The sequence below is a fragment of the Mustela erminea genome, chromosome 17, assembly GCF_009829155.1.
Source record: "Mustela erminea isolate mMusErm1 chromosome 17, mMusErm1.Pri, whole genome shotgun sequence".
Taxonomy (NCBI): domain Eukaryota; kingdom Metazoa; phylum Chordata; class Mammalia; order Carnivora; family Mustelidae; genus Mustela; species Mustela erminea.
Window position 1 is genome coordinate 21,844,102 of NC_045630.1, and position 25,013 is coordinate 21,869,114.

The 25,013-nt window shown below is 32.1% G+C and overlaps 1 protein-coding gene across 2 annotated transcripts in view; it reads left to right on the forward strand.

Moving 5' to 3' along the window:
* ODR4 (odr-4 GPCR localization factor homolog) overlaps nt 1-23,033 on the forward strand; it is a 38,516-nt gene extending 15,483 nt beyond the window's left edge. For both annotated transcript variants that reach the window (XM_032319121.1, XM_032319122.1), the window contains 6 exons: nt 780-845; nt 5,268-5,396; nt 6,088-6,178; nt 10,789-10,974; nt 20,158-20,268; nt 21,813-23,033. In XM_032319121.1, coding sequence (XP_032175012.1) covers nt 780-845; nt 5,268-5,396; nt 6,088-6,178; nt 10,789-10,974; nt 20,158-20,268; nt 21,813-21,880 — 651 coding nt within the window. In that variant the 3' untranslated portion in view covers nt 21,881-23,033. The remainder of the gene's footprint in view (nt 1-779; nt 846-5,267; nt 5,397-6,087; nt 6,179-10,788; nt 10,975-20,157; nt 20,269-21,812) is intronic.
* The last annotated feature ends 1,980 nt before the right edge of the window (nt 23,034-25,013 follow it).

The following is a 25,013-nucleotide window of genomic DNA, read 5'->3' on the forward strand; positions in this document are numbered from 1 at the left end:
AATAGAAGATGACTTTTTTTTAGTTCTTGCCTTCCTGAAAACAGTTTACATCTACTTCTTATTTCTAAGGTCTTTTCCCCGCCTGCCCCTTAAGGTCTTTTAAAGTCAAGGGCAAATAAATGTTTTTTCAGAAAATGATTGGAGATTATTTATGAATTAATTGGAATCCTGAAATCTGAAGAAAGGAGTGTCATCTAAATTCTAATTTCCCAATTATAAACTGCTTGCTTAAAACTAAAGGTACATGTTCTACTTTGATAGCAGTTTAAAGACTGAATTTGGCCATTTTATAGAAAGAATCTATACAGGTTTCTAAAATAGCTTTGATATGTCTGAAGAGGAGCTTTGGTAATCTCTCCCTTTAGTGCGAGGGTCAATGAACTTGATGTAAAAAAGCAAATAGTATATATTTTAGACTTTGGGCTACAAGGTCTCCAGCAATTGAACAAGCAGCCACAAATAACATGTAAATGAATGATTTTGATTGTATTCTGTAAATCTTTATTTACAAAGACTAGAGGTAGTCTGGCTTTGACATATAGGCCACAGTTTGCCAATCCTTGTTTTGGAGGAATAAAAGTAGGGAATTAATGGTTTTTAAGAGTACACATTGATTGATAGTACACAAATTGACATATCTATAGAAAAAGCCAATATAAAACAAGTGATAAGATTTTTTTCCTCTAAGTTACTTAATATATGTAGAATAGTTCCTAAATTGTCTTTTGTATTCTACTCCAGTCTCAGTAATCTAGTTTTTAACTTTTGTGTTTTTTCAGAAAAAATCTAGAGGAAATGTTCAAGCAACTAGTCATTCTTTTGATGTCAGAGTGCTCACACAGTTGGTAAATATTTTAAAATACTACTTATCTAAAATAATTTATTTTTTAGAATAATCACAATGAAATTGTTTCAGTTTTTATGTTTATAATTAGAGAGTCAAAGAATTTTAGAGATGTGACATGTAAAAAATGTCTGGTTCTAGGAAATTTATTTACAAGAAACATTATTTTAATAAAACCTATTTTTGGTCTTTTGCCTCAAGGCTATTAAAATTTTAGCATCCAGTAGAGAGCAATTAAAAAATATATGTGTAAAATATATATATATATATATTATAACATGCATATATATAATATATACATAAGAACATGTATATGTGTGTGATACCTTGGGTTGTAAGTTTTATAAGCCAATTTTAGTTCCAATGACTTAAAAAGATTTGTGCACAGGTGTGCCAGGAGTTGTCATATACTCAGTTTTGAAGTGTGTTTATACCACCTCTGATTTGGTCAAAATCACACTTTATTAGCAATTTTTATATTTGTATATGGTTGTTTTAAATTATACATCTTTTCAGAATTGAAAGTTGGATATCTTGAAGAATAAAAAGTTAAAGCCACTAATTATTCCCAAAAGTATGCATGCAGAACAGGATATTTTTTATTGTATATTTTGTACAAATAACACAAATATTGTATATGTTTTTAACTGAGTAAAATAGACTTAACAATAATTTGCATAAGAGGATATTTTAATTTCTTCCTTCTCTGTTTTAACAATAGAGTATTTACTAAATTGTCATTGGACTTAATGCCATTCAACTTTGTGTTCTCAATTTCTCTTCTCACTACATTTGAGTTTAGATATGCCCCTTGTTTTAAAACTGTTCCTGTACCTAGATGCTTTTTACTAGATAGGCTTACATGACCTCTTGGTTTTTTAATTTACTTAAAATTATTTTAGTGGTAAAATTGGAGTTGGTAGATGTGTAGGCTGTGGGAAAATAGGAGAGATATTATGAGAGATAATAAGTATTATGAGAGATAATATTTATTATTATACAGTATAAATCTTCTTATCAATCATTCTACTGGTCAGCGAGCTGGAAACTTCAAAATGACTAATAGGTAATAAGTAGTCAATAAATATTTAATGTCACTTTCCTCCTCAACTTTCATCAAGTCTTGTTGGTTCTTACTTTGCAGTGTTAAGTACATCTTTTGTTTTCCTTATGGACTTAAAGCCACTAGCCTTACAATGTTATTATTTTACCTGTATTATTACAAGTAACTCTTAACTGGTCTCTATCTATTCAGTCTTGTCCAAAGTGATTCTTTTTCTGAAACTCCTGATACCTTTGTTTGTATATCTCTTGGAATATCTTCTATATTTCTAATGTATCCTGCATATAACCTCAGATTATCCTATCTGAATCACAGTTTGCATTCATTCACTTGTTATTTACTTATTAGGGTTTTTTTAAAAAGTATTTATTGACTATATATAAGGGTTAGGCACTGATTGTGTTAGTCTCCTTGTTTAAAATTCCTTAGGTGCTCTATACTGTCTAGTTAGAAGAGTCTAATTCAAGACTCTTCATAGCCTCAGCATGCTTACTCATTAATTTCTTAATTACTGTTTCAGAGGTTTACTTTCTGTGCCTTTAAAATCGTGTTGATTTTCTGAGCCATGTGTCCTTTTTTTTTAACTTTATTTTTTCAGTGTTCCAAGATTCATTGTTTATGCATCACACTCAGTGCTCCATGTAATATGTGCCCTCCTTAATACCCACCATCAGGCTCACCCAAACCCCTACCCCCCTCCCCTCCAAAACCCTAAGTTTGTTTCTCAGAGTCCACAGTCTCTCATGGTTCAGCTCTCCCTCTGATTTCCCCCAACTCCCTTCTCCTCTTCTTCTCCCAATGTCCTCCGTCTAATTCCTTATGCTCCACAAATAAGTGAGACCATATGATAATTGACTCTCTCTGCTTGACTTATTTCACTTAGCATAATCTCCTCCAGTCCTGTCAATGTTGATAAAAAGTCGGGTATTCATCCTTTCTGATGGAGGCATAATATTACATTGTATGTATGGATCATATCCTCTTTATCCACTCATCTGTTGAAGGGCATCTGGACTCTTTCCACAGTTTGGCGACTGTAGCCTTTGCTACTATGAACGTTGAGCCATGTGTCTTGCCAGTGCCATCTTTTCTCTGTCATTCAAACAGTCAGAATCCTGTCTGTACTTTAAGATCTACCCCAAGTGCTACCACTTATGTAAAGTTTCTTTTGGTCATCATAACCAGAGGAATCTTTTCTTTTCCAAAATACCATATCATCATCACAGAAATTCCTCAACTTATGACCAAGTTAGGTTCCCAGAGTCTCTTTGTAAACTAGTTTGTACCAAAGTCCAAAGAAACCAAGAGGAATTGATCTTTGTAGAACACAGGTACATTTCTACCAGAAAGGAGTAAGTTAATCCTTACATCTTTTGAAAACTCTCTGAGTGTTCATTTGTGTGTGTGTAGGTGTGTGTGTGTAGTCTGTAATATATACTCTTGTCATTTTTGGAAAATAGTGCCCTAATTTATAAGGGCACTATTGTATGTTATGTTATATTACATTATATTATATATTATTATAAATGTGTTATATACTATAAAACATATGTTAGATATTAAATAGATGAAATAGGGCATTATGTTCCAAAATGGAATAGTTTCATCAATAGTGTAAAATTCTGCATAGTGAATAAGGGAAGTCAAGTACTCTTCCTCCACCCTGAGCTTATTGATATATCCATGATCTCTACAAGTATCATAGGAAGCTTATTCTAGATACAATATGAATATTATCACTCTGCTGTTTGGTTTGATGAAAGACATTTTTAAACAGATTTAGAACCTTTTGGGCGCCTGGGTGGCTCAGTTGGTTGGACGGCTGCCTTCGGCTCAGGTCATGATCCTGGAGTCCCGGGATCAAGTCCCGCATCAGGCTTCCAGCTCCACGGGGAGTCTGCTTCTCCCTCTGACCTTCTCCTCGCTCATGCTCTCTCTCACTGTCTCTCTCTCAAATAAATAAATAAAATCTTTAAAAAAAAAAAAAAAAAACAGATTTAGAACCTTTTGAACTATTCAGTCTGTGACAAATTTTCTACCAATAAGAACTTAACTATGTTTAAGTTTAAATTCCTAAAAAAAACCACACACACACAAAACAAACTAGCTGTGCTTGAATTACATTAGGCATTGACTGTTCATGCGCTTTCAGTAGTTACAGATTAAGACCTTCAGTTTCTTCACCATTTTTCCTCTTCAGTTCCTGATTATTCTTTATTGCAAAGGCACATATAACACTATTCACAAGTTGCAGGACTTGTTTAGTTCAGAATCGACCCTATTTATTCTAGGTTTACTTAGAATTTTTATTTTTGCCATGTCTCATTTGTGGGGTATCTTGTTTTAAAAATCACAATTTTTGATTCCATAATGATTTTATAGGCTTCCAGTAGTACTTTCACTGTTTTAATGCTCTCCTTGTTTTGGCATTTATTAAAATAATAAGGTTAAAAATAGGGGTGCCTGGGTAGCTCAGTGGGTTAAAGCCTCTGCCTTCGGCTCAGGTCATAATCCCAGGGTCCTCGGATTGAGCCCTGCATCCTGCTCTCTGCTCAGTGGGGAGCCTGCTTCCCTTCCTCTCTCTGCCTGCCTCTCTTGTGATCTCTGTCAAATAAATAAATAAATAAAATCTTTAAAAAAAAAATAAGGTTAAAAATATCTGTGAAACGTCTTGAAACCAAGCATGAATTACCACTTCTTAGATTACAGAAGAATGCGATTGTAAGGTGGAAGTGTGACTACTTACAACCACTAATGTCATTTTCTGGTGACAACCACAGTTGACTTGCCTTTTTGCTGCTGGGGAACATATAGCATTACTTTTAGCCAATGGAAGTTAAGTGTCTATGGTGTTTAAATAAATGAGTGTCTTTACACTGCTTATCATTTTACCAAATTTATCACAACCTGTGTTCCAGTTATTTTTGTGTAAATCTTATATTGTATATTTTGTATCTCCTACTAGATAGATGATATACCAAATATATATATATATACATATATATATATATGTATGTCTTCTTTATATATCTTTTCCTCTTAGCAGTATATGAGTAATCTGCAAATAATATATTTTTAATGAATATGTTAAATAAGTAATGGTATTTCAGATGGTAATGTTAGTAAGAAAAGATTCAGATGTAGTTGTGCTTAACTTCAGAGTACATTTAAAATACTCAGAAAATAATATATAACTTAGTAAGGAGGAGTATGAAGGCCTTTTAATAATTTATGGGAAATATTTTCAAACACTTGGTTCAGTAAAAAATTTCTTCTCACTTCATGAAATGGCTTGTATGTTTAAATGTTTCATATAATTAATTGTTGGCTATTAGAACTTAAATAGATTTTGTCTTTCAGCTTCTGAATTCAGACCACAGATCCACAGCCACAGTCCAGATCTGCAGCGGCTCTGTAAACCTTAAGGGTGCTGTGAAATGCAGAGCCTATATCCATAGCAATAAACCCAAGGTTAAAGATGCTGTGCAGGTACAAAAGGAATAACTGGTATATGAAAAACAGAAGCATGTTAATGTAACATTCAAAAATCCTAAAATTTTTCTCAATCTCAGATATCATAATTATGGATTTGATTTTAACTGATAATCAAGTCCCAATCTATTGGCTAGTCCAAATATACCATGTAATGGTCCCAAGATTTTCATATGTAGGATATCTGTTTTAAAAATGCCTTTGTTAAACTGATGTTTATACATATTTATTCAGTGCTCCACAACTGTGATATATTAGTGCATTTGAAATCATTTCTTTGGCAGGAAATTAAACTTTTTAAATAACAGGAAAAGTATTCATCCGAAATACTGTTAGGTAGTATTCTATAATCTGGATATTCAGAAATTTAAAAAATGTTGACTGGCACTTTTATCATGCTTATACATTTCCTAATTTGAAACACTAGCAGTATTTCTTTAGATGTAAAATTTCATTAATTTATTTGGTTTCAATTATTTAAATGAAGGTGAGACAAATTTGCTATTAAACTGTTAATGGGTTAGTAAGCATATTAAATAAATGGATATTAAAAAATGGAATGATGTATCGTTATTTTGGTGGATGTGATTATATAGGAAAGTCCATTATGTTGGGTGAGGGTGGTAATAAAATAAATCTAAAGTAATGGGTTTTATTTCTTACTGTAATTTGTTTTGTTTTTTCATAGGCAATGAAGAGAGATATATTGAATACAGTTGCAGATCGTTGTGAAATGCTATTTGAAGATCTGCTTTTGAATGAAATACCAGAAAAAAAAGTTATGAGTATAAAATTAAGAACATTTTTTACGTGTATTCAATTGCTAGAGTAATAGGATGTCAAAATATAATAGATACGTCACGTCATCTTTTGTAACTACCCAGATCTATCTTTTATGACAATATGGCATCTTTACTTTTCTTAGTGAATGAGAATGAATTTTCTTAGTTTTTCAATTGCCATCCAAAAAAAATGTTTGGAACCCATATAATAACAAATTTGTCAACATTTAACAGCCTCAGGGAGGATTTTTAAAAAAATTCTGCATAAATTTCTGCCAGAATGGGTAAACTATGTTAATATTTTATTTTTATTTTATTTTATTTTATTTTTAAGATTTTATTTATTTGAGGGAGAGAGGAGAGCACAACGGGGGGAGCAGCAGAAGGAGAAGCAGGCTTCCCACTGAGCAGGGAGGGAGCCTGATGTGGGCCTTAATCTCAGGTCTTTGAGATCATGATGTGAGCCGAAGGCAGCCACTTAAACTGAGCCATCCAGGCACCCTTTTATTAACATTTTAAAGCTAATATTTTTAATTAAATCTGAGATTTTTAAAAAAATTATTCAAAATATATTTATTAGTTTAAGTATTTATAATAAATTTTAAGAGTTATAAATTGTGGCATATATGGAACTGATCTCTCTATTCATACTAAATTTTTTTGAGTACTAATTTATATACTCACTATTACTCTAATACTTTATTAGGTTTTAAAAAGCCTGGGCTATGGTGTTTTAACCTTTTATATTCCATTTTGAGATGTGTAAACTATACCATTTCTATAATTTGTATTAATAATAATTTTTTTACTCAAAAACACAATTATAATACTGAGTATGCTTCTGGAAGTTACACATTTTTCTCTGCCTTCCTACCAGTCAGGTTTGAGTGCACTTGCAATTCACAATTGAATATGTACATAATTGAAACATACACATTAGCTTGTTAAGGGAATATTTTTATGTTAATAGGAAAAACTCTGTGTAACTGTAGAATTAACTTCTTGTTACCTATATCGATAGATAGTATATTAGGCTTGGTGGACTAATCATAATCTTTTTTATATTTCTAGTGTGATAGATTAGTATAATTGCCAGATTTAACATTTGTCCTTCCTGTACTCACAAATAACTCTGAAGCTCCATTTACTAATAATATATAGTTTTTCTGAGACATGAATTTGAATCTTACATGCAGCAATTAGATTGAGATTTTTGTTTTGGGAAGTATGTAAAACCTGGTCAGTCACCCATTCATCTTATCATCCTCATGACAGGGTGGCCTTGTTTTTAGTACTTAACTTTGCATATGTGGTAACTCTTTGTGGTGTTCAACATTACTTCACTTACTGAGCAACAGTATGTGCTACAGCTGAACTGTGAATTTTAGGATTCTCAGAGACATGGCACTGTACTCCCTATTACACACATTAGTTCAATACTCTGTTCCATTTAACGGTGCTTAGTAAACTGGTATTGTATGACTATCTTGGTATTATTTTATATTGAGTGAGCTAGTATTTTTAAATTTTTGCTGATGTTCAAGCAATACAATTAACTTCTCACAGCTCTGTGATATAAGTATCACAGTTGTCACACTTATACATTAAATTTGATGTATTAGAAATTAAGGTTATCATCTAATCTTAACCGAAATTTTTTTTTAAATAAAAATTTTCACTGGTAGTTGAGTGGCCTTTGAGGCCTGTGTGAAGAGAATGGTCAGTGTAGTTTGTTGGAATGGGGCACCTGGGTGGCTCAGTGGGTTAAAGCCTCTGCCTTCGGCTCAGGTCGTGATCCCAGGGTCCTGGGATCGAGCTCCACATAGGCCTTTCTGCTCAGCAGGGAACCTGCTTCCCCCTGTCTCTCTGCCTGCCTCTCTGCCTACTTGTGATCTCTGTCTGTCAAATAAATAAAATCTTTTAAAAAAATAAATAATGACTAACATACTTGGTTGAGTTCTACGTCTACCCTGCAACTAGCAGGGTCGCTTTAGACCAATGATTTAGTCTATCCAAGTATCCATTGCCTTACCTAGAAAACAGGGATTACAGTAGATACTCTGAGGTTGTGAAATTTAAAAGGATGATGTTTGTAAAGCCCCTAGTACAAATTGGTAAGCTATATGTTTAGTAAGTGGTAGTTACTATTATATTGGAGATGATAAAGAATGAGACTTACTTGATAGTTGTCTTTAAAATTTCCTAATTTTAATTTTGGGAAAGTGTATCATTATATTTCAAAAAGAAAGCAAATATAAATACATATATTTTTAAACTTTAGTAATAGAATTATTTCAGCAACATGCTAGTTGATCTTAAGATATCAAGATAAAAGAATAAATTGCAAGTGTAATAATAGAAACAAACGTAAAATTTGAAGTTGAACATATGTATACCAAGTTGTTAGATTTTAGATTTGGTCTTTATTTTACTTGGGTCACCTTTCTTCTATACTGGTAAGATTTTATAGATTTGTTATATGGTAAAATGTAGAACGTATGCCATGAAATTAATCTGAACTAGAGTATTTTTGCATGCCTAAGGAATTCTGCAAAGGGCATATTAACTTAACATTCCTAATCTTTAAAATAAACATAGTCTGAATTCTGGCTATCCAGTGACAATAAAAATGTAAGAAGTCCAGTTATCCCTTAGCTTATTATGGTCTTCTTCTCAGATTCCCCTTAAGTATTCCAGAGCTTCTAGCCTGCATTTAATCTTGTCCAACTTACTCTCAGCAGATGACCTCCTCATTGTGAAAATTGAGGACTCTTACCTTCTTCCATTCCTGTATTCATATCCATCCATACCATTTGTCCTTTGAGAACATAATTGTATTCCTCTTTGCCTTTGGTCATGCTTTTGCTCTCTGGATGGCACTTCTCTTTGTTTCATACAAATGTCTATTTATCCTTCAAGAATCAACTCCGATACCAACTATTCTACACAATTTTCTGTAATACTCCAGTATGAGTTAGGATTCTGTTCCTAAGCAGTAAAAAAACAATTCTTACATTACCTTGAATTTTTTTCTCTGTTTTGAACTTACTCAGATAGTGTTTAACTAGATGCTCTGCTGTGGGAATATTCCTAAAGTTTCTTAGAATGCTTTAGGAGGAGTTTCTTTTTGTTTTGTTTTTTTGTTTTTGTTTTTTTTTTTAATAAGATCTTCTCATTTTTAGCCTCAGATCAACCAGAAAACTTGATTTTATTTAGCTACTAAATGGGTAATTTAACTTTTTAACTTAAAAATTATAAGTTCTTTTTTTCAGTGAGTAAAGTTATTGCAACACTGCTTTAACATTTGATTTCATATCAAGCATATCTGTTTCTTTTTCAGGAAAACTAGAATAGAATAATGCACTTTGAAATAGTTTTAAAATTTTGCATGCCAATTACATATACATATTATAGCCATCTCTGAAAGTTTTGAACTTAACCTTTTTCAAGAAACTATAGACCAAAGTAAAATAATGCATTCCTAATTTCAATGGGTGGACAATGTACATGCTACAGTAAAAATTGCAGTAATATAATTTTATAGCTAGGAGGCAGTCTGGTCAAAGAGTAGAATTCTTCTCCCAGTTCTCCTATGACAAGCAGAATCTGGCAGGAACACATAATTTAAGTCATAGCATTTTCTGTGACACTTAAGGCATTCTTCGTCATCTTCTGTTTGTAATTGTGTAGAACTACCACTAGTTTGACAAGGAAATGTAGATTGCGTTTAAAGTGAGCCCCGGTTTTCTACTTGATCTTTCATTGGCAACTTAATCATATCCATTGCTGAAAGAGGTGATTCTTTACACAAAATCTCTTTGTTAATCGTTCAGTAGGATGAAGGTTTTGAACCAAACAATAATTACGTGTTTATATAGAGCAGTGACAATGTTAGAAGTTGGGGGAAATACTGTATTTTATTTTGTGAGTATTCAAAGAATGAAACACTTATTGTTTATTTAGTTTCAGATTATTTTTTCTAAGGATACTTTAAGGCTGTTTACAGAAAGGTATTACAATTTAGCAAGATAAAAAATATTAGCAATAAGAACAAGGCAAGAGGAAAATGAAAGAGAAAGCAGGATGGAGTTAGTAGTAAGAGTAGTATAGAAAACATGTATCTTGATGTCTTACACATGCTTGATATAGGGGGCTTGATCTGTAAGATGAAGTCAGCAATAAGATTAGAGCAAAAGGAATGCTATTAAAATGTCCTATACATTTGACATAGGTGGGCCACTAATTTGACTCTAAACTTGCATGAAGAAGAGAAGTATTTATAAAATGCAGTGCTTATACCGTTAAACAAGAAAAACAACAATTTCTGAGACCAGGGACAAAATTCTCCCGGGTATTCCTTCATAACAATATCCTCACATTGAAGGCAGTGGTTAAGTTTATATTTTATAGGAGTATCATTTAGTCCCTTACAGAGGCCAGGGGTATTGAGAGCAGAATTCAGCAAGAGCAATTCTATGTCTGATCAATTAAGACATGAAAAGGCCTTTTAGGTTTTATTTTTATTAATGTTTATTTCATATACAAATATATCATGGATGCTAGTTACAGACCTATCTAAATATTGATAATGTTCCTTCTCCTTTCAGATTCTGAAAAAGAGTTTCATATCCTCCCTCACCGAGTTTTCGTCCCCATTCCAGGATCCACTGTAATGTTATGTGATTATAAATTTGGTGATGAGTCAGCTGAAGAAATGAGAGACCATTTTATAGAGATGTTAGATCATATGATTCAAATAGAAGATTTGGAAATTGCAGAGGAAATAAACACAGGTAATTATATGATGTTACTTAAGAACCTGATTAGACTTTTGCTAGATGACCTTTAAGACATCTAGTTTGTCTTTAGATTTCTTTAACATTAGTTCTGTTTAATATTTTTGAGGCATTTAAAAATGTGTCTGTTTAATTTCTACGGATAGAAACATACAGTCAGTGTTTTCCTGGAAAATTCTACCAATATTTAAGTTGCTTAAGGTTTTTCTAAGCCTAGCAAGTAGATCTTCATAAAACAAGTTCAGCTTTAAATGAAATACATAGCTTTTAGGTATTTCTTTTATTGTAAGAAAAGTTTTCTTAAAATTCACTATCTTAATTAATCACTCGTTAAGCATTTTTAAACAGTTTATTAGACATCTCTTCGATACTACTGGGCTTTATTTTCTTACCCCTTCATATAATTGGGATACCAAGCTGAAATTGGCAGTTCCAAACATTAGATCAAGATTATTATTATAGAGCATAGATTTGCCATACTATCTAATTATGTAACAGTTTCTCCTCCTAACCATCACTTTCACATTTGACCTTACATTCTATTTAGAAGGCTGCTTTTATTTTGTTTTGTGTTGCTTTCCTTTTGTTATGTATCTAGTGAAAGCAGGTTATGAAAACATACCCATAAATAAGTGTGTAAGTTTATGACAGACTTCCTGCAACATTTATAAATACGTGTTAAAAGTAATTATTTGCAAGTATCAGTAAATACTGAGTATGTAGCTGTTCATCAAATTTAAAATTTCTGCTATCATAGTAGAAAGTCTTTAGGTTTTTGAATATGGAAGTTTATAAAATTTGAATATAGCAATATTTAAGTCTTTTCTGATTTCTTAATTATTCTTCTGTGATTTAACTAATTCCTGCTTCCCACCATAAGAGTATTTGAGTCAGAATACTGTTGTTACAATAATAAGTAAGTATTTTGTTGGTGAATATCAAGTCTGTCAGTAAAATCTTAGGTTAGTTTGAGACTAGTGAGTTTGTTTTTTTGGTTTTTTTTCCAGCAACTCCAGGTTAGTGTTAATTATGCTGTGGAACAGTAAGCTTGTTTTAAAGAAAAAAAGATACTTTATTTAAAATTGCTCAGTATCTGCTGTTAAAACAGCAACTGTGTTAAAAAACTATTATTATTATTATTATTTAAACATTTTATTTATTTGACAGACAGAGATCACAAGTAGGCAGAGAGGCAGGCAGAGAGAGATGGGGGAAGCAGGCTCCCTGATGAGCAGAGAGCCCGATGCAGGGCTCGATCCCAGGACCCCGGGATCGTGACCTGAGCCGAAGGCAAAGACTTTAACCCACTGAGACACCCAGGTGCCCCCAAAACTATTATTTTTTAAGAGATAGCTATAGTATATTCCCTAACTGATAGATACTTTGAAAGTAAACTGCTAAACATGTTTGCTGCTTTCTGAAAAAATGTTTTCCCAGATTAGTGGCCACACGATCTCGGCCAACCAGATGTAGAGTCATCAGGATAGCGATTTTTGATTATTTTCTTCACTTTTGTCTCTAGTGCCTACCAGTAGTTTTTGACCCATTCTGTTGTTGATAATCCGAATGAATTTTACATGAGATCATTAGAGTTAATCTAGTTCATTTTCTTTAACATTGAAATCTTTATTCCTAGGAGATGGGGACTTAGACTGTATTCTTCCTTATTCTGAATGCTAGTCTTCCTTCCTATAACTAACACCTTATTCAGTAATCTGGAGCTGAGTACTTTTTTATTGAGGCCATGCTTTCAATTTGAGGACAACTATCATGCTCTAAGTATGTTGAAGTCAAATATTTGTATAGTCCTTTAACTGGTCTCTTTGTTATACTTATCAGACCTCATTCTTTCTTACCACCTTATTTGTCTTCTTATAGATTAGGAATTTTAAAACTGTGCTACCCATAACCTTTGGGATCATAGCTTGCTTTCAGGAGGTCCACAGACCACTTAAAAGTAATGATATAATTTTTTCTGGATAGAGTTCTATAGCTATTAAACGGTTGGTGATCTAATAAGAAAGATTAAAAACTATTTCTTTTTTTTTTTTTTAAGATTTCATTTATTTATTTGACAGAGAGAGGTCACAGTAGACAGAGAGGCAAGCAGAGAGAGAGGGAAGCAGGCTCCCTGCTGAGCAGAGAGCCCGATGCGGGACTCGATTCTAGGACCCTGAGATCATGACCTGAGCCGAAGGCAGCGGCTTAACCCACTGAGCCACCCAGGTGCCCCTAAAAACTATTTCTTTAAATATACTTTGGTTTGTCTCTCTTGAAAGGCATTACCCTGAATTCAATCTAATACTCTAATAATATTATTAGCTATTGTTTATATAGAATCTACTATGTATAGGCACTGTTTTAAGAACCTTACAAATACTAAATCACTCAATTCTTATAATAATCTTCTTATTCTTATAATATTCTTAGCCCCATTTTCCAGATGAGAGAATTGAGTCTCAGTAAGGTCAAGTAATTTTTCTTGGGTTACACAGCTAGTAAATGGTGGAGTTAGAATTTAAACTTAAGCAATTTTGTTCTAGAGTCTGCTTTTTTCTAATAGTTCCTTTCAGTGGGACCTAACCAACACGGACTATAAAACTACTACCTTCCATGCTCTAGATATTTATTTTAGCATGGCCATCTTCATTGCATCATTCAAAAATTTTTTTGACTTAAATGAATGATGTTACATTATCCTGGTTTAATTTCATCTTCCTTCTGTCAGTATAATTTCTCACTTCTTGGTAAGAATCTTGGATCTGTTATCATAATAGATGGTTTTCATATTCTTTTTGAATTACTTGTCACTTTTAGTGTGTATTACATTCATGAAAGATTAAAGGGTAGCACTGTATACAAAACTTGACCCATTCACAACTTACAACTTTAAAATTTTTTGACTATCTTTGTAGCTTACTTTAAAAATTAGATATAAAAGTGTAAGGAGAGAGAGATTTCATTTAGATCTTATGTATTTTTTTAAGATATTATTTACTTATTTGAGAGATAATGACAGAGATGGTGAGAGAGCGTAGGAGTGGGGAGGAGAGGGAGAAGCAGGCTTCCCACTGAGCATGGAGCCCAATCTGCAGGGCTCCATCTTAGGACACTGTGACGATGCCCTGAGCTAAAGGCAGATGCTTAAGTGCCTGAGCCACCCAAACACCCCTGTCAGATTTTTGATAATATGTACCTAGAATGTTTATCTCTCTATATGAGCTCCATACCTCAAACATGACAGGTATTCTTAAATATTTGTTAATAATTGACTGATACATACTAAATAGATCATTTTTTGGAAATTATAGTACATCTTTTTGTCACTTATTTTATGCTTGAAAAATTGTAAAGTTTAAATCTAGCCAGACAAGGTTTTTAAGGTTTGTAACTGAACATGAACATTTAAAAAGGGTGTGATAGTCACAGCTCTATGGTGATATAATTGAGAACATTATAAGGAGCATAGAACATTTAAAACATATTACGGTATGCAGCACTAAACTTATTAATTTTAGTTTATAGGATTTAGTATGTCTATTACATATTTATTAAGCATTTGCTCTGTTCAAGGCAATGTAATAGGTAAAAATCAAAGACCAGATTCCCTTCCTTAAAAGAAAATTTCCTTTCCTGATTTGGAAGATAAAATATGTATGGACTGTTAATTATGCAGAGCATGTTGTTAAGGTCATAAAAGTAAGAACTTAACATTAATGATTAAAACCTTAAAGTTTCCAGTGATTTTGTTAATTATTCAATGAGAAGAAAATGTTTTTACTGTAGGTTAGCAATAACAATCTACAGTAACCAGATTTTAACATTACTATTTTCAGTTTTAGCAAACTGTTTCCATTTTCTCATTATTTATTATTACCGCATTATGTTTCACTTTAATTGAAAAGTAGATGTCTGTTGTATAAATTAATGCTCTGTATTCAGTGGATAATCCCAGATATATTAAAAGCTCCATAGTTTTGAATGGTTCTTGGAATTCTTTGAAATATCCTTGCAAATAATTAAAAGATTTATTTATAACTCAAGGTAATATACTTCTTGGTTATTATTATCAAATTTTAATGCCATTCTCTTTCCTTCAGTAAGCTTTATCATTAACACCGTACCATGTTAAGTATTAGTATGAGCTAGTAACTGAGGTATTTAAAACCCACTTTTTAATCTTAGATGATACATAAATGTTCATTAGTCTTTTTTGTGGATTTTGATTTTTCTAAGTTTTTAATATTGGGACTTATTTATATATTTCACACTATATTTTAAAATTATTTTCTGTCTTTTTTTTATGCTGGTAATCTAGTATAGACTTAGATAAACTGAATAGGAAGAGTTTAATATTACAAACACAAAGGAGACAACACAGCAATTTGTGGAAAGTTTAGGTATATATACTTGAATGTATGCTGTATCAAACTTATGATCTCTAGATTATGTATTTTTCTAGTATTATATGATGTATTGAAGGTACTACTTCATTATGTTAAGTATGCTTCTTTAAGGACTCTTCCCTGTTTTTGAAACTTAAATAAATCCCATCTGAGTGAGTGATTGATTACTATTTTTGATTGCCTATTATGTATTAAGCATTAGGGTTCTAAAGATGAAATATACAGTCCTCTCAAGAAGTTCACAGTATAGAAAGAAGTACAGAAAAATGGGTTACTCTAAATTAGGTGATTAGTTCTGTAGTAGAGGGATGAACAGAATTATCAGAATGTTTAGCACAGGGATTATCCTCATATAGGATTAGAGAAAGTTTCTGAGAGCGGGTGACATTTGAGTTCATTTTGAAGGATGAATACAGTAAAAGTAACTCTAGGCTTTTCAGGAATTGAACACTGGCATCAGTTGTATTGCGACCAAGCATATGACTTGTGCAGAATTGTATTAGTTTTGCTTTTTCAAGTATTTGTTGAATTAGAAGGAATGATTGAGTAATTAGCATATTTTTTAGGGTAAAAACACATTTTAAGAGAAAAATTAAGTGATTTTTCATAACATCCTATTTGTTTAGAATTATATTCACTTACTCATTCACTTCTTTACTCATTAATTAATTACTCAAAAATATATTATTTTGTTAGTAATAAAACAATGGATTGTTAATTAGTATTTATTTATTTACTCAAAAATATTAGGTGCATTATTTTATGGATTTTAAGAAGATAGTATTTTAACTGAGTCCAGGTATGCTCCCTACATCTGGGTAACTTTAAGTCCCCTTTGAACCCCAACTTCTCTTGAGGTTAAGAGAATTTAGTACAAATATTAGGGAAAATACTTTCTAAACAAAAAGAGATACATAACTGTAAGGTGATATTAACCAGTATTATCAAACTTCTAAATAATGAACTTTCTGAATTATAATAAAAATATTAACATTAAACTATAAAAATAATATTTTATAGTATGTGTAGATTTTCCTACATACTTGAAATTAGGATTTTCATATATAATACCCTATAAAAGGTGAAGTTCAGATGTTCAAGTTCAAAAAATGAAATCAATTCGTATCTATACATTTAGGGTTATTAACTTGTTATAAGAATCTGGCTTATTTTCTAAGTATTTGATGCTATTATCTGCTGATTGTTGCTTAATTATTTCTGTTCTGTAATATATTTGCCAAGTAGTTGCTATGTTTGAAATACATATTTTGTCAGGTAAGTACCTTAAAATAACATACTTTTAAATGACTTAAGGGATGAAGAACAATTTGTTTGTCAAAATGACTCACTTAAGGTGAGAGGTAACTATGGTTTTAAAATTTCTTAGATACATTAGTCATCTCCTACTAGATATTAAGTTAATAATTCAGATGCACTTTATCTACAGTATCAGCTAAAAATTTGAAGACACAACTTTAAAATCTGGTGAAACTCTTTGTCAATTCTGTCTTGATAGCAGAACTAATTTATTTTTGTTGTTTTTTTATTTATTTATAACAATTTATTTATTTATAACAAATTTATATTGTTGTTTGTTGTTTGGTTAAACATTGATAATTTAATTATAAAGAAAATAATGAACATGTATTTTTATGACTAAATCACTTAGTATAGTGAAATCTCACTACTTCAGTATTCAGGGATGGGAAAGAAGACAACTAAGGAGTTCAAGTCCTCACATTGTATTTTAAGCATCTAAATAGTCTTGCCTAACTATCAACTATCATGAAATTGAACCCATTTACAATTTAGCATTCATTCGTTATTGCTCTTGTTTTCTCTTTTGTTGACAGTTGCTCAAAAAGGTTACTTTCTGACATGATTAATTTGGGGCTTGTCTGAAGTGAAAATTACCTGGTTTTAAGAAATGCTTAAGATCTAATTTCCTATTGAATCATATGTTATTTGCATTTAAATTTCAGACTCTAGTAAAATGACATCACGTCTGAGATTTGAATTAAAATCCCAGGAGCTCCCACCAAGAACAGACATAAATAAATATTTATGACAAGGTCTTAGTCATCCTTGAAAAAATGCTCTGCTTCAGTAAAATTATCTGATTTGTATCAAATCAGTATGATTTTGTATGACAGATTAAAAATGAAAATAGAGCAATGAAATGTCTTTTTTATAGAAGTAAATTACTTGTGCAGAACATTTGGCATACTAGAGCATGACTTTCATATATAACAATTCAATATTAAATGTATAAGTAATATATCATGACAAAACCATTTTGTGCTCTTTAAATACAAGTACTCAATTAAAAAAAAGAGATCCTGTAACAAATAGGTGTAATTCATGCTTCATCCGTTATTTTTATCTGCATTTGTTATCTGATATAAAGATTATAGTGTCCCCCCAAAAAGTTTTTTGGTACTGATATTTACTAATGGAAAAACCAAAATTATGTGTGTGTTAACATGAATAAAACTGTATTATTCATTCAACTTTTTGTTCTATATATAAAGTTAGGGGAAATATGAAGCTGGTAAGGTTACTGTAATCTAGAACTAAGGTGTTATAGTCCTTAAGAAAATTAGAATCTATGGAAATACAGAAGACTGATTGGTTCTAGAGATAGTTCATAATAAAAATATTTGGCCTTTGCAACCAATATGATATGGGAGAAAAAAAAGAGCAAAGGGTTTTATTTGTTTTTAAAGTACTTTCATCATATGCTTGAAGAGGGGAAAAAGAAATGGTCATACCCCAGATTCTAATGAGGTAGTTACTAAAGATGATTTCTGAAAATCACAGTAAACTTTTATTCATGGGAAATTGATAAAAATTAGGCACTTTTTTTTCTTTTTCTTTCATCCATTTTGGTACCACAGATACGTGTTTCAATAAGTTTATGTATCATACTTGCAAGTTATATTGAAATACAGAGATGTCTATAAGAACATTTTAAATCCAACCAATAAGCTCTTTTACTTTGAATTTAAATAGTAGCATTTACTGTCGCTCACTCTGTGGTTCTCTTCTCTTCTCTGTAAATAGAAGGATCAACATGGAGTAAATGCTTTCAGACAGCTCCCTAGAGTTCTGTAAAATAGCATTTGATTGCCACTTCTGAGGGAATGAAGGGAGTCTGGCTTGAGGAGCCCTCTGTTCTTGCTTTAGCCAACATAATTGTTTTAATGCTGGGATTTTCTGTCAGATTCTTTAGCACTAGGGGGAAAAAAAAAAGAAAAGAAAACCACTGGTCTATCTAAGGATGTTTTTAGTTCAATCACTTTTAATCAGTGTTAAATAAATTCAGCTAAGCTAATCTACATAAATTATTACCAGCATAATGAAACAGAAAGAGAACTTGTATTTGAATTCTCAGTCTGCCGCCTATGACCCTCAAATATGAACTTAACTTTCCAGGTTTTATTTTCCGTCTGTAAAATGAGATAAGGTTGCTGTCTCGTTTAATGTTGAGTTGTTTTAAGGTCAAATTTATGATCATATTTTGCTTGTATACAGTTGGCCCCCTTATATTCAGAGGATAAATTCCAAGGACCCCAATGGTTGCCTGAAACTGCAGATAGTACCTTTCTATATACTGTGAACTCAGTATACCATGCTTTTTCCTAGATATGCAAACCTGTAATAAAGTTTAATTTATAAATTAGACATGGTAAGAGATTAAAAACAATAACTTAAAAATAAAATAGAAGTTATAACAATAAACAGTAGATAAAAGGTATGTGAATGTGCTTTTCCCCTCAAAATATCTGATTGTATTTATACTCACCCCTCTTCTGATGAGGTGACGTGATAAAATGTCTCTTAATGAGATGAAATGAGGTGAATGATACAGGCATTGTGACGTAGCATTAGGGCATTGTTGACCTTCTGACATTGTGTCAGAAGTGGGATCATCTGCTGCTGGACTACAACTGACTGCAGGTATCTGAAACTGCAGATTAGTGGGGGGACTACTATATTTCAAATTTCAGGTTAGAGCCAGTCAGCAAACTTTTTCTGTATAGGGCCAAATGGTAAATATTTTAGGCTTTATGGGGCACATAAAGTCTGGCCCACAGGGCAGTTGCTAATCCCCACTTTTAATATTAATATATAATTATTTTGAAATTACTGTCAAGCCATCAAAAAGGATGATAGAAATTAATTCCGATTAAGAATGAAGGTTACCCTGCTCATATCTGGTTTGATTTTTGGTATCAGTTTATTTTTACTACCATATGGTAAACAAATTTCTTGTTTACTGTGTTTGCTATTATCCATAACTGTCTTTAATTATTTTATCTATATTATCCATAATTATCTATCTACTATATTTGTTATTATTTGTTTACTATATTTGTTATTATCTCCCATAATTTGTGGGAGTCACTCATAACTAGCTCTTTAGCTCTTTGGTTTCAGTCAGTTATAAAACTATATACAGTATTTAAAAAATTGTTCCATGAAATTTAATTCACCTACATTTATTCCATTTATTTATCTACACATATTCCATGAAGTTTAATTCACCTACATTTGATAATGAGCAAATTAATTGTGTTGTAAAAAAGTCAAATTGAAGGAAAATGGAGCTCACTGTATATGTTCCTTATGATGTTCTTTTTAAAAACTAATTTAATTTTAACTAATCCTAATCCTCACTGTATATGTTCCTTATGATGTTCTTTTTAAAAACTAATTTAATTTTAACTAATCCTAATTTTATTTAGGATTGATTGTTGTTATCCTCTTGTAGCTTGTATGAGTTACTCTGTGAATACCGAAGCTTCATTGGACAACACAGATGATGAACAACCAAAACAACCAATTAAAGCTACAGTAATATTGAAAATTCAGCAAAACATAGGTATTTAATATCTCTTATAAAATTGAAAAGATGGTACTTTGGATTTGAGTTTTCTCATTATTTTAAAATTATTTCCATTACATTTTGCTTTCTTAGATGTGCTAGATTAAGCCCATATTTATTGAGTATTATGGAAAGTGCAAGACTCTGGAGATAGAAGAGATGGAAAGATTCATAAATAATGCATTATTGCAGTTGCCCTCAAACATGACAGTTCCTATTATTTTTGTTGGTGTGTTTGTTTGTTTTTAGAGAGGGTAGAAGGAGCAGAGGAATAGAGAGAATCTTAAGCAGGCTCCACATCCAGTGCAGAGGGCTTGATCTCACAAACCTGAAATCACGACCTCAGCCAAAATCAAGATTTGGATGCTTAACAACTTAGCCACCCACCAAGGCACCCCACTTTTTGTGTTTTTGCAAGAAAAACTGTGTTTCAGGAATCAGTTATTATAATTGGACCAGTGCCTTCCAGATTGGTGTTCTTTGAAGAACTGCTGTTGTAGAAGATTTTGATACATGTTCTATGAAAAAAGTCAAATTCAAGTATGGAAGTTCGTAATGAGCTTTGAATTTCAAAGGCTCCAAGAAGCGTGGCAATCACTTTAACGTTGTTCAGACTTACTGGTTAAAGAAAATGTAGACTGTTAAGTGGAATGCCGGTTTGAGAAATGCTTTATAAGCATTAAGACTTTTGACTGAAAGTCAGAAGATCTTTCTTGGTACTTACTTACTAGATTATTACCTAAATTCTTGGTACTGAAGTGCATTTGTATGTGTATGTCTGTGTCTGGACTGCTCTGTCGGTTTTGTTTTGGTTAACTTAAAATTATCAGGAAAAAATAAGTAAAACTAGAAGTTACCAACACAAACTTACTAATTCTTAGATTTTATAATGGTGGAATCTGAGTTTTTTAATTTGAATAGTTACACAAATGACTTTGCCTTGTCATGTTTGAGACCCACCCCCCATTGGGACTGTCTTTTGGTTTAAGCTAGCTGGAATGTCAGTGTGGATATTTATAGAAACCTTTTAAAGTATGTGTGAGGGGCACCTGAGTGGCTCAGTGGGTTAAAGCCTCTGCCTTTGGCTCCGTTGTGATCTTAGGGCATTGGGCTCTCAGCTCAGCAGGGAGCCTGCTTCCCTTCCTCTCTCTCTGCCTGCCTCTCTGCCTACTTGTGGTCTCTGTCAAATAAATAAATAAAATCTTTCTTAAAAAAAAAAAAGTATGTGTGAGTTTTCCTCTCAGATGTGTGTGAGTGCACATGTGTGTAAGAGAAATACTTTTTTTTCCTTGAAGGTTTTGGTAAGTGGCAAAGTACGTGATTACTGGTCCAGCCTTTGCCATCTATTCAATTTATTGCTGTATTTTCCTCATAAGACTTAGCTTTTAATATATATGTGTGTGTGTGTAAGCATATGTGTTTATGCAGGTGTATCTTGTTGTTTAGGCTCATTGGTTGCCTACATTTCAGAGCCTAGGATCAGTTAAGCCTTTCTTTTGCTCATCCCATTTCCATTTGTTTTGTGTTTGTTTTACTTGTAGGTGTGATTGCAGCAGTTGCAGTTGCAGTCCTTGCTGCGGGTATCTCCTTTCATTACTTCAGTGATTAGGGTGAGACACAGCTTCCTGATCTACCAGAGGACACTGAGCAACCATTATGAATAATAAAGATTGCAAACAGTTCATCTGCATTTAAGACCAGAGCAGCTACCTCTGCTGCCATAATGCCTGTTAAGTTTCTGACTAAAATGAAATGAAATCACCAGCTGCCTTGTTTAGCCCTGCTTATATTATAGATGGCTCAGGCTTCCAAAAATAAAGTCGTGCATATAGATGGAAGTTGCATGTAACAAATCCTTATTATCTATTTTTAAAAAGTTCAAAATGATGGTTTATTTTCATAGATTTTAGTCCTGTTGATCTGGATCACATATTGATCAGGATATTAAAAATGTGAATAGTCATAGAATAAATGGAATTTCTACAAAGTGGGGCAACAACCTGTTGGGTAAGTTCATACTCTAGGACTTTTCTAATGTATACTCAGTTCCAAAAGACTGATTGATCAAGTTCTGGTCAAAAGGTAGGAAACCTTTCAGAAAGGTTTGAATTATAAAAAATTACCATGAATCATGTGTTTTCTCAGATTAAGAATATTATACCTGTTTTAATATATTTAATGAGACTTTACTTCTAACAGTGCATTATACTAGGTACTGCAGAACAACAAAATCCTAAATAAAATCTATTTTTGAATGCATTAATTAGGTCAAAGAAAGTAGGGAAAGTGTCTGAGAATCATATCTCTGTTTTTACTCACCCACAAAGGTGAGCACATTTTGAGTTGGGAATTCTGAATACTATTTTAAGCATGCAAGTGGACAGTGGTTGCTCAGATGGCAAATACTAATTGCAGTACATTCATATGCTGGTTGCCTTGGACTAGAAACAAGGAGATGAATCTGAATCTGAGATGCTGTCCTAGCCAAGACAGTTGAAGTGGCTACTTAGTTTATAGTATCCTATAACTCCTGGCAGAAGCAAGATACAGGCTCAAGATTTCCATGGCTTAAGATAAAGCAATATTATGACTAGACTAGAGATAACCGGTACAAAGTTAAACTAGCATGAGAAAGAACCTATAGAAATAATAAACTTCGAATTCAATTCTCTAAAGTCTCCTCACTGACATCGATGAAAGATGGAATGAGAGGCAAATCTAAAAAACAACTGCTAAAAAAGAAAAACAAGTTACTTGAAATTTAAAAAAAAAAAGAATCCTCAGACATGTTGAATATTATATTAGACTTAACTGAAGAGACAATAAATAAACTGGAAGTGAGATCTAAAGGAATTACCCCGTGCACAGCAGGGAGAAACAAGGAGCTAGTAAATAGAGATATTTAAGAGAAATTTAGAGATATGGAGAGAAGACTAGAAGTATTCGGAGGGAAGAATAGAGGATGGAGCAGTGGAAATATCTGAAAATAACTATTTTCCATATTTGTTGGAAAAACATAAAGTCATAATTTCAGGAAGCACTGTATATTTCAAGCATACATGGATCAAATCAATGCCTAAACCCAAAGTAATGTGACTGCAAGATACCAGACACAAGATTTTAAAAGCATTCAAAGGAAGAAAAAGATAATGAAGGCAAGACAGTCACATACTTAGTAGGCTTCTCAATAGCAATAATGTACCCAAAAGATGATGGAATAATGCCTTCGAATTTCTGAGGGAAAGCTAATTATCAACTTGGGATTTGTGCCAAGCAAAACTGAAATGTTCAGATGAAAAACAGATTTTTGCCATCTACGGAACTTCAATAAAGGAAGTGCAAAAAGGATGATCTTCGAAAATGAAAAATGTTTCTGCAAGGATGATCTGAAATTGAACTGGTGAACAAATACAATGATAAACATGTAAATCAAAAGTGTTATTAATATAAAACAGTCATAATTAAATGTTTATAAGAAGTAAAATTGTATATAACTGTAAAATGAAATAAACATTTTATGCAACATGAATGTGGACTTCTCAAATAGGATGTAATTGAGAAACTGGATAGTAGTTTTTAAGATGGGAGGAGAATGATTAGAATTAAAGTGTTTTGAGGTGCTTTCATTATTCAGAAAGTGGGTTAAGTTACTATTTAACCTTAAAATGTGTTATTAAAATCTCAAGATTAACTGCTAAAATAATAGATATAGATATAGATATGAATCGTTGCAAAGGGAAGTTTAAAATAGTGGGACAGGACGACAGTAACTTGGCACAAAAGAAATTAGCAGTGTGGGAGGAACAAAACTAGTAAGAAAATAGTAACAGGTCAAGTAATGCTAATTAAAATAAAGATGAATAAACTAAACCCGGTTCAATGAAAGATTGGTTAAGTTTTTAAAATCAGCTATGTATAGGCTGGATTTTTTAAAAGATGAAAACACACAGGCAAATAACAAAATTTGTGCAGCTTTAGTGATACTAAATCAAAATTAGATTTTATGGTCGTAGAAGGACCCTAAATAATGATAAAAGGATAAATTCACTAGAAATGTATAACTATTTTTAATTTGTATATACTTTATAAAATGACCTCAAAATGTATAAATTACTAGACTAAACCAACAAACTGAACAAGATAGATTTCAGCAGTTCTCAATTATTAATAAATAAACTAAGACAAAGGGTGAATGAAAACACAGATTTGGATAATGCAATCAACAATATTGATTCAATGGACAAATTAAAATAATCAGCAATTAGAGAATATTCTTAAACATTTTATATTAGCAAAAACTGACCATGTACTAAGTGTGAAATAAGTCACAATAAAGTTTTAAAAATCAGTATTAAATGGATAATCAGAAATAAGAGGTCAGTAATAATAAAGGTTAAATTTTTTAACATCATATATTTACAAGTTTTATAAACTCCTGGATAAAAGAAGAAAAATAAATACTTAGAATCTAATTATAAGTACTACAGTTGGAAAAATTGGGCTGTGCAGCAGAAATAGTACTACAGGAAATTAGAGAAAAAACATAAGTATGTAACCTGATGTTAAAGCAAGGAGATATAGGCAAGGGAAAAAAAAATCAATGCATTAGAAAACAAAAAGTCACAATGTCAAAGTTGTTTTCCTGACAAAAATAAAATTGGCATAATTGAACAAGAAGAACACAAGGCACAAGTAGATGAAAAAAAGATTGAAAAGGAGTCCTAACCCATAGATAAAGCAGA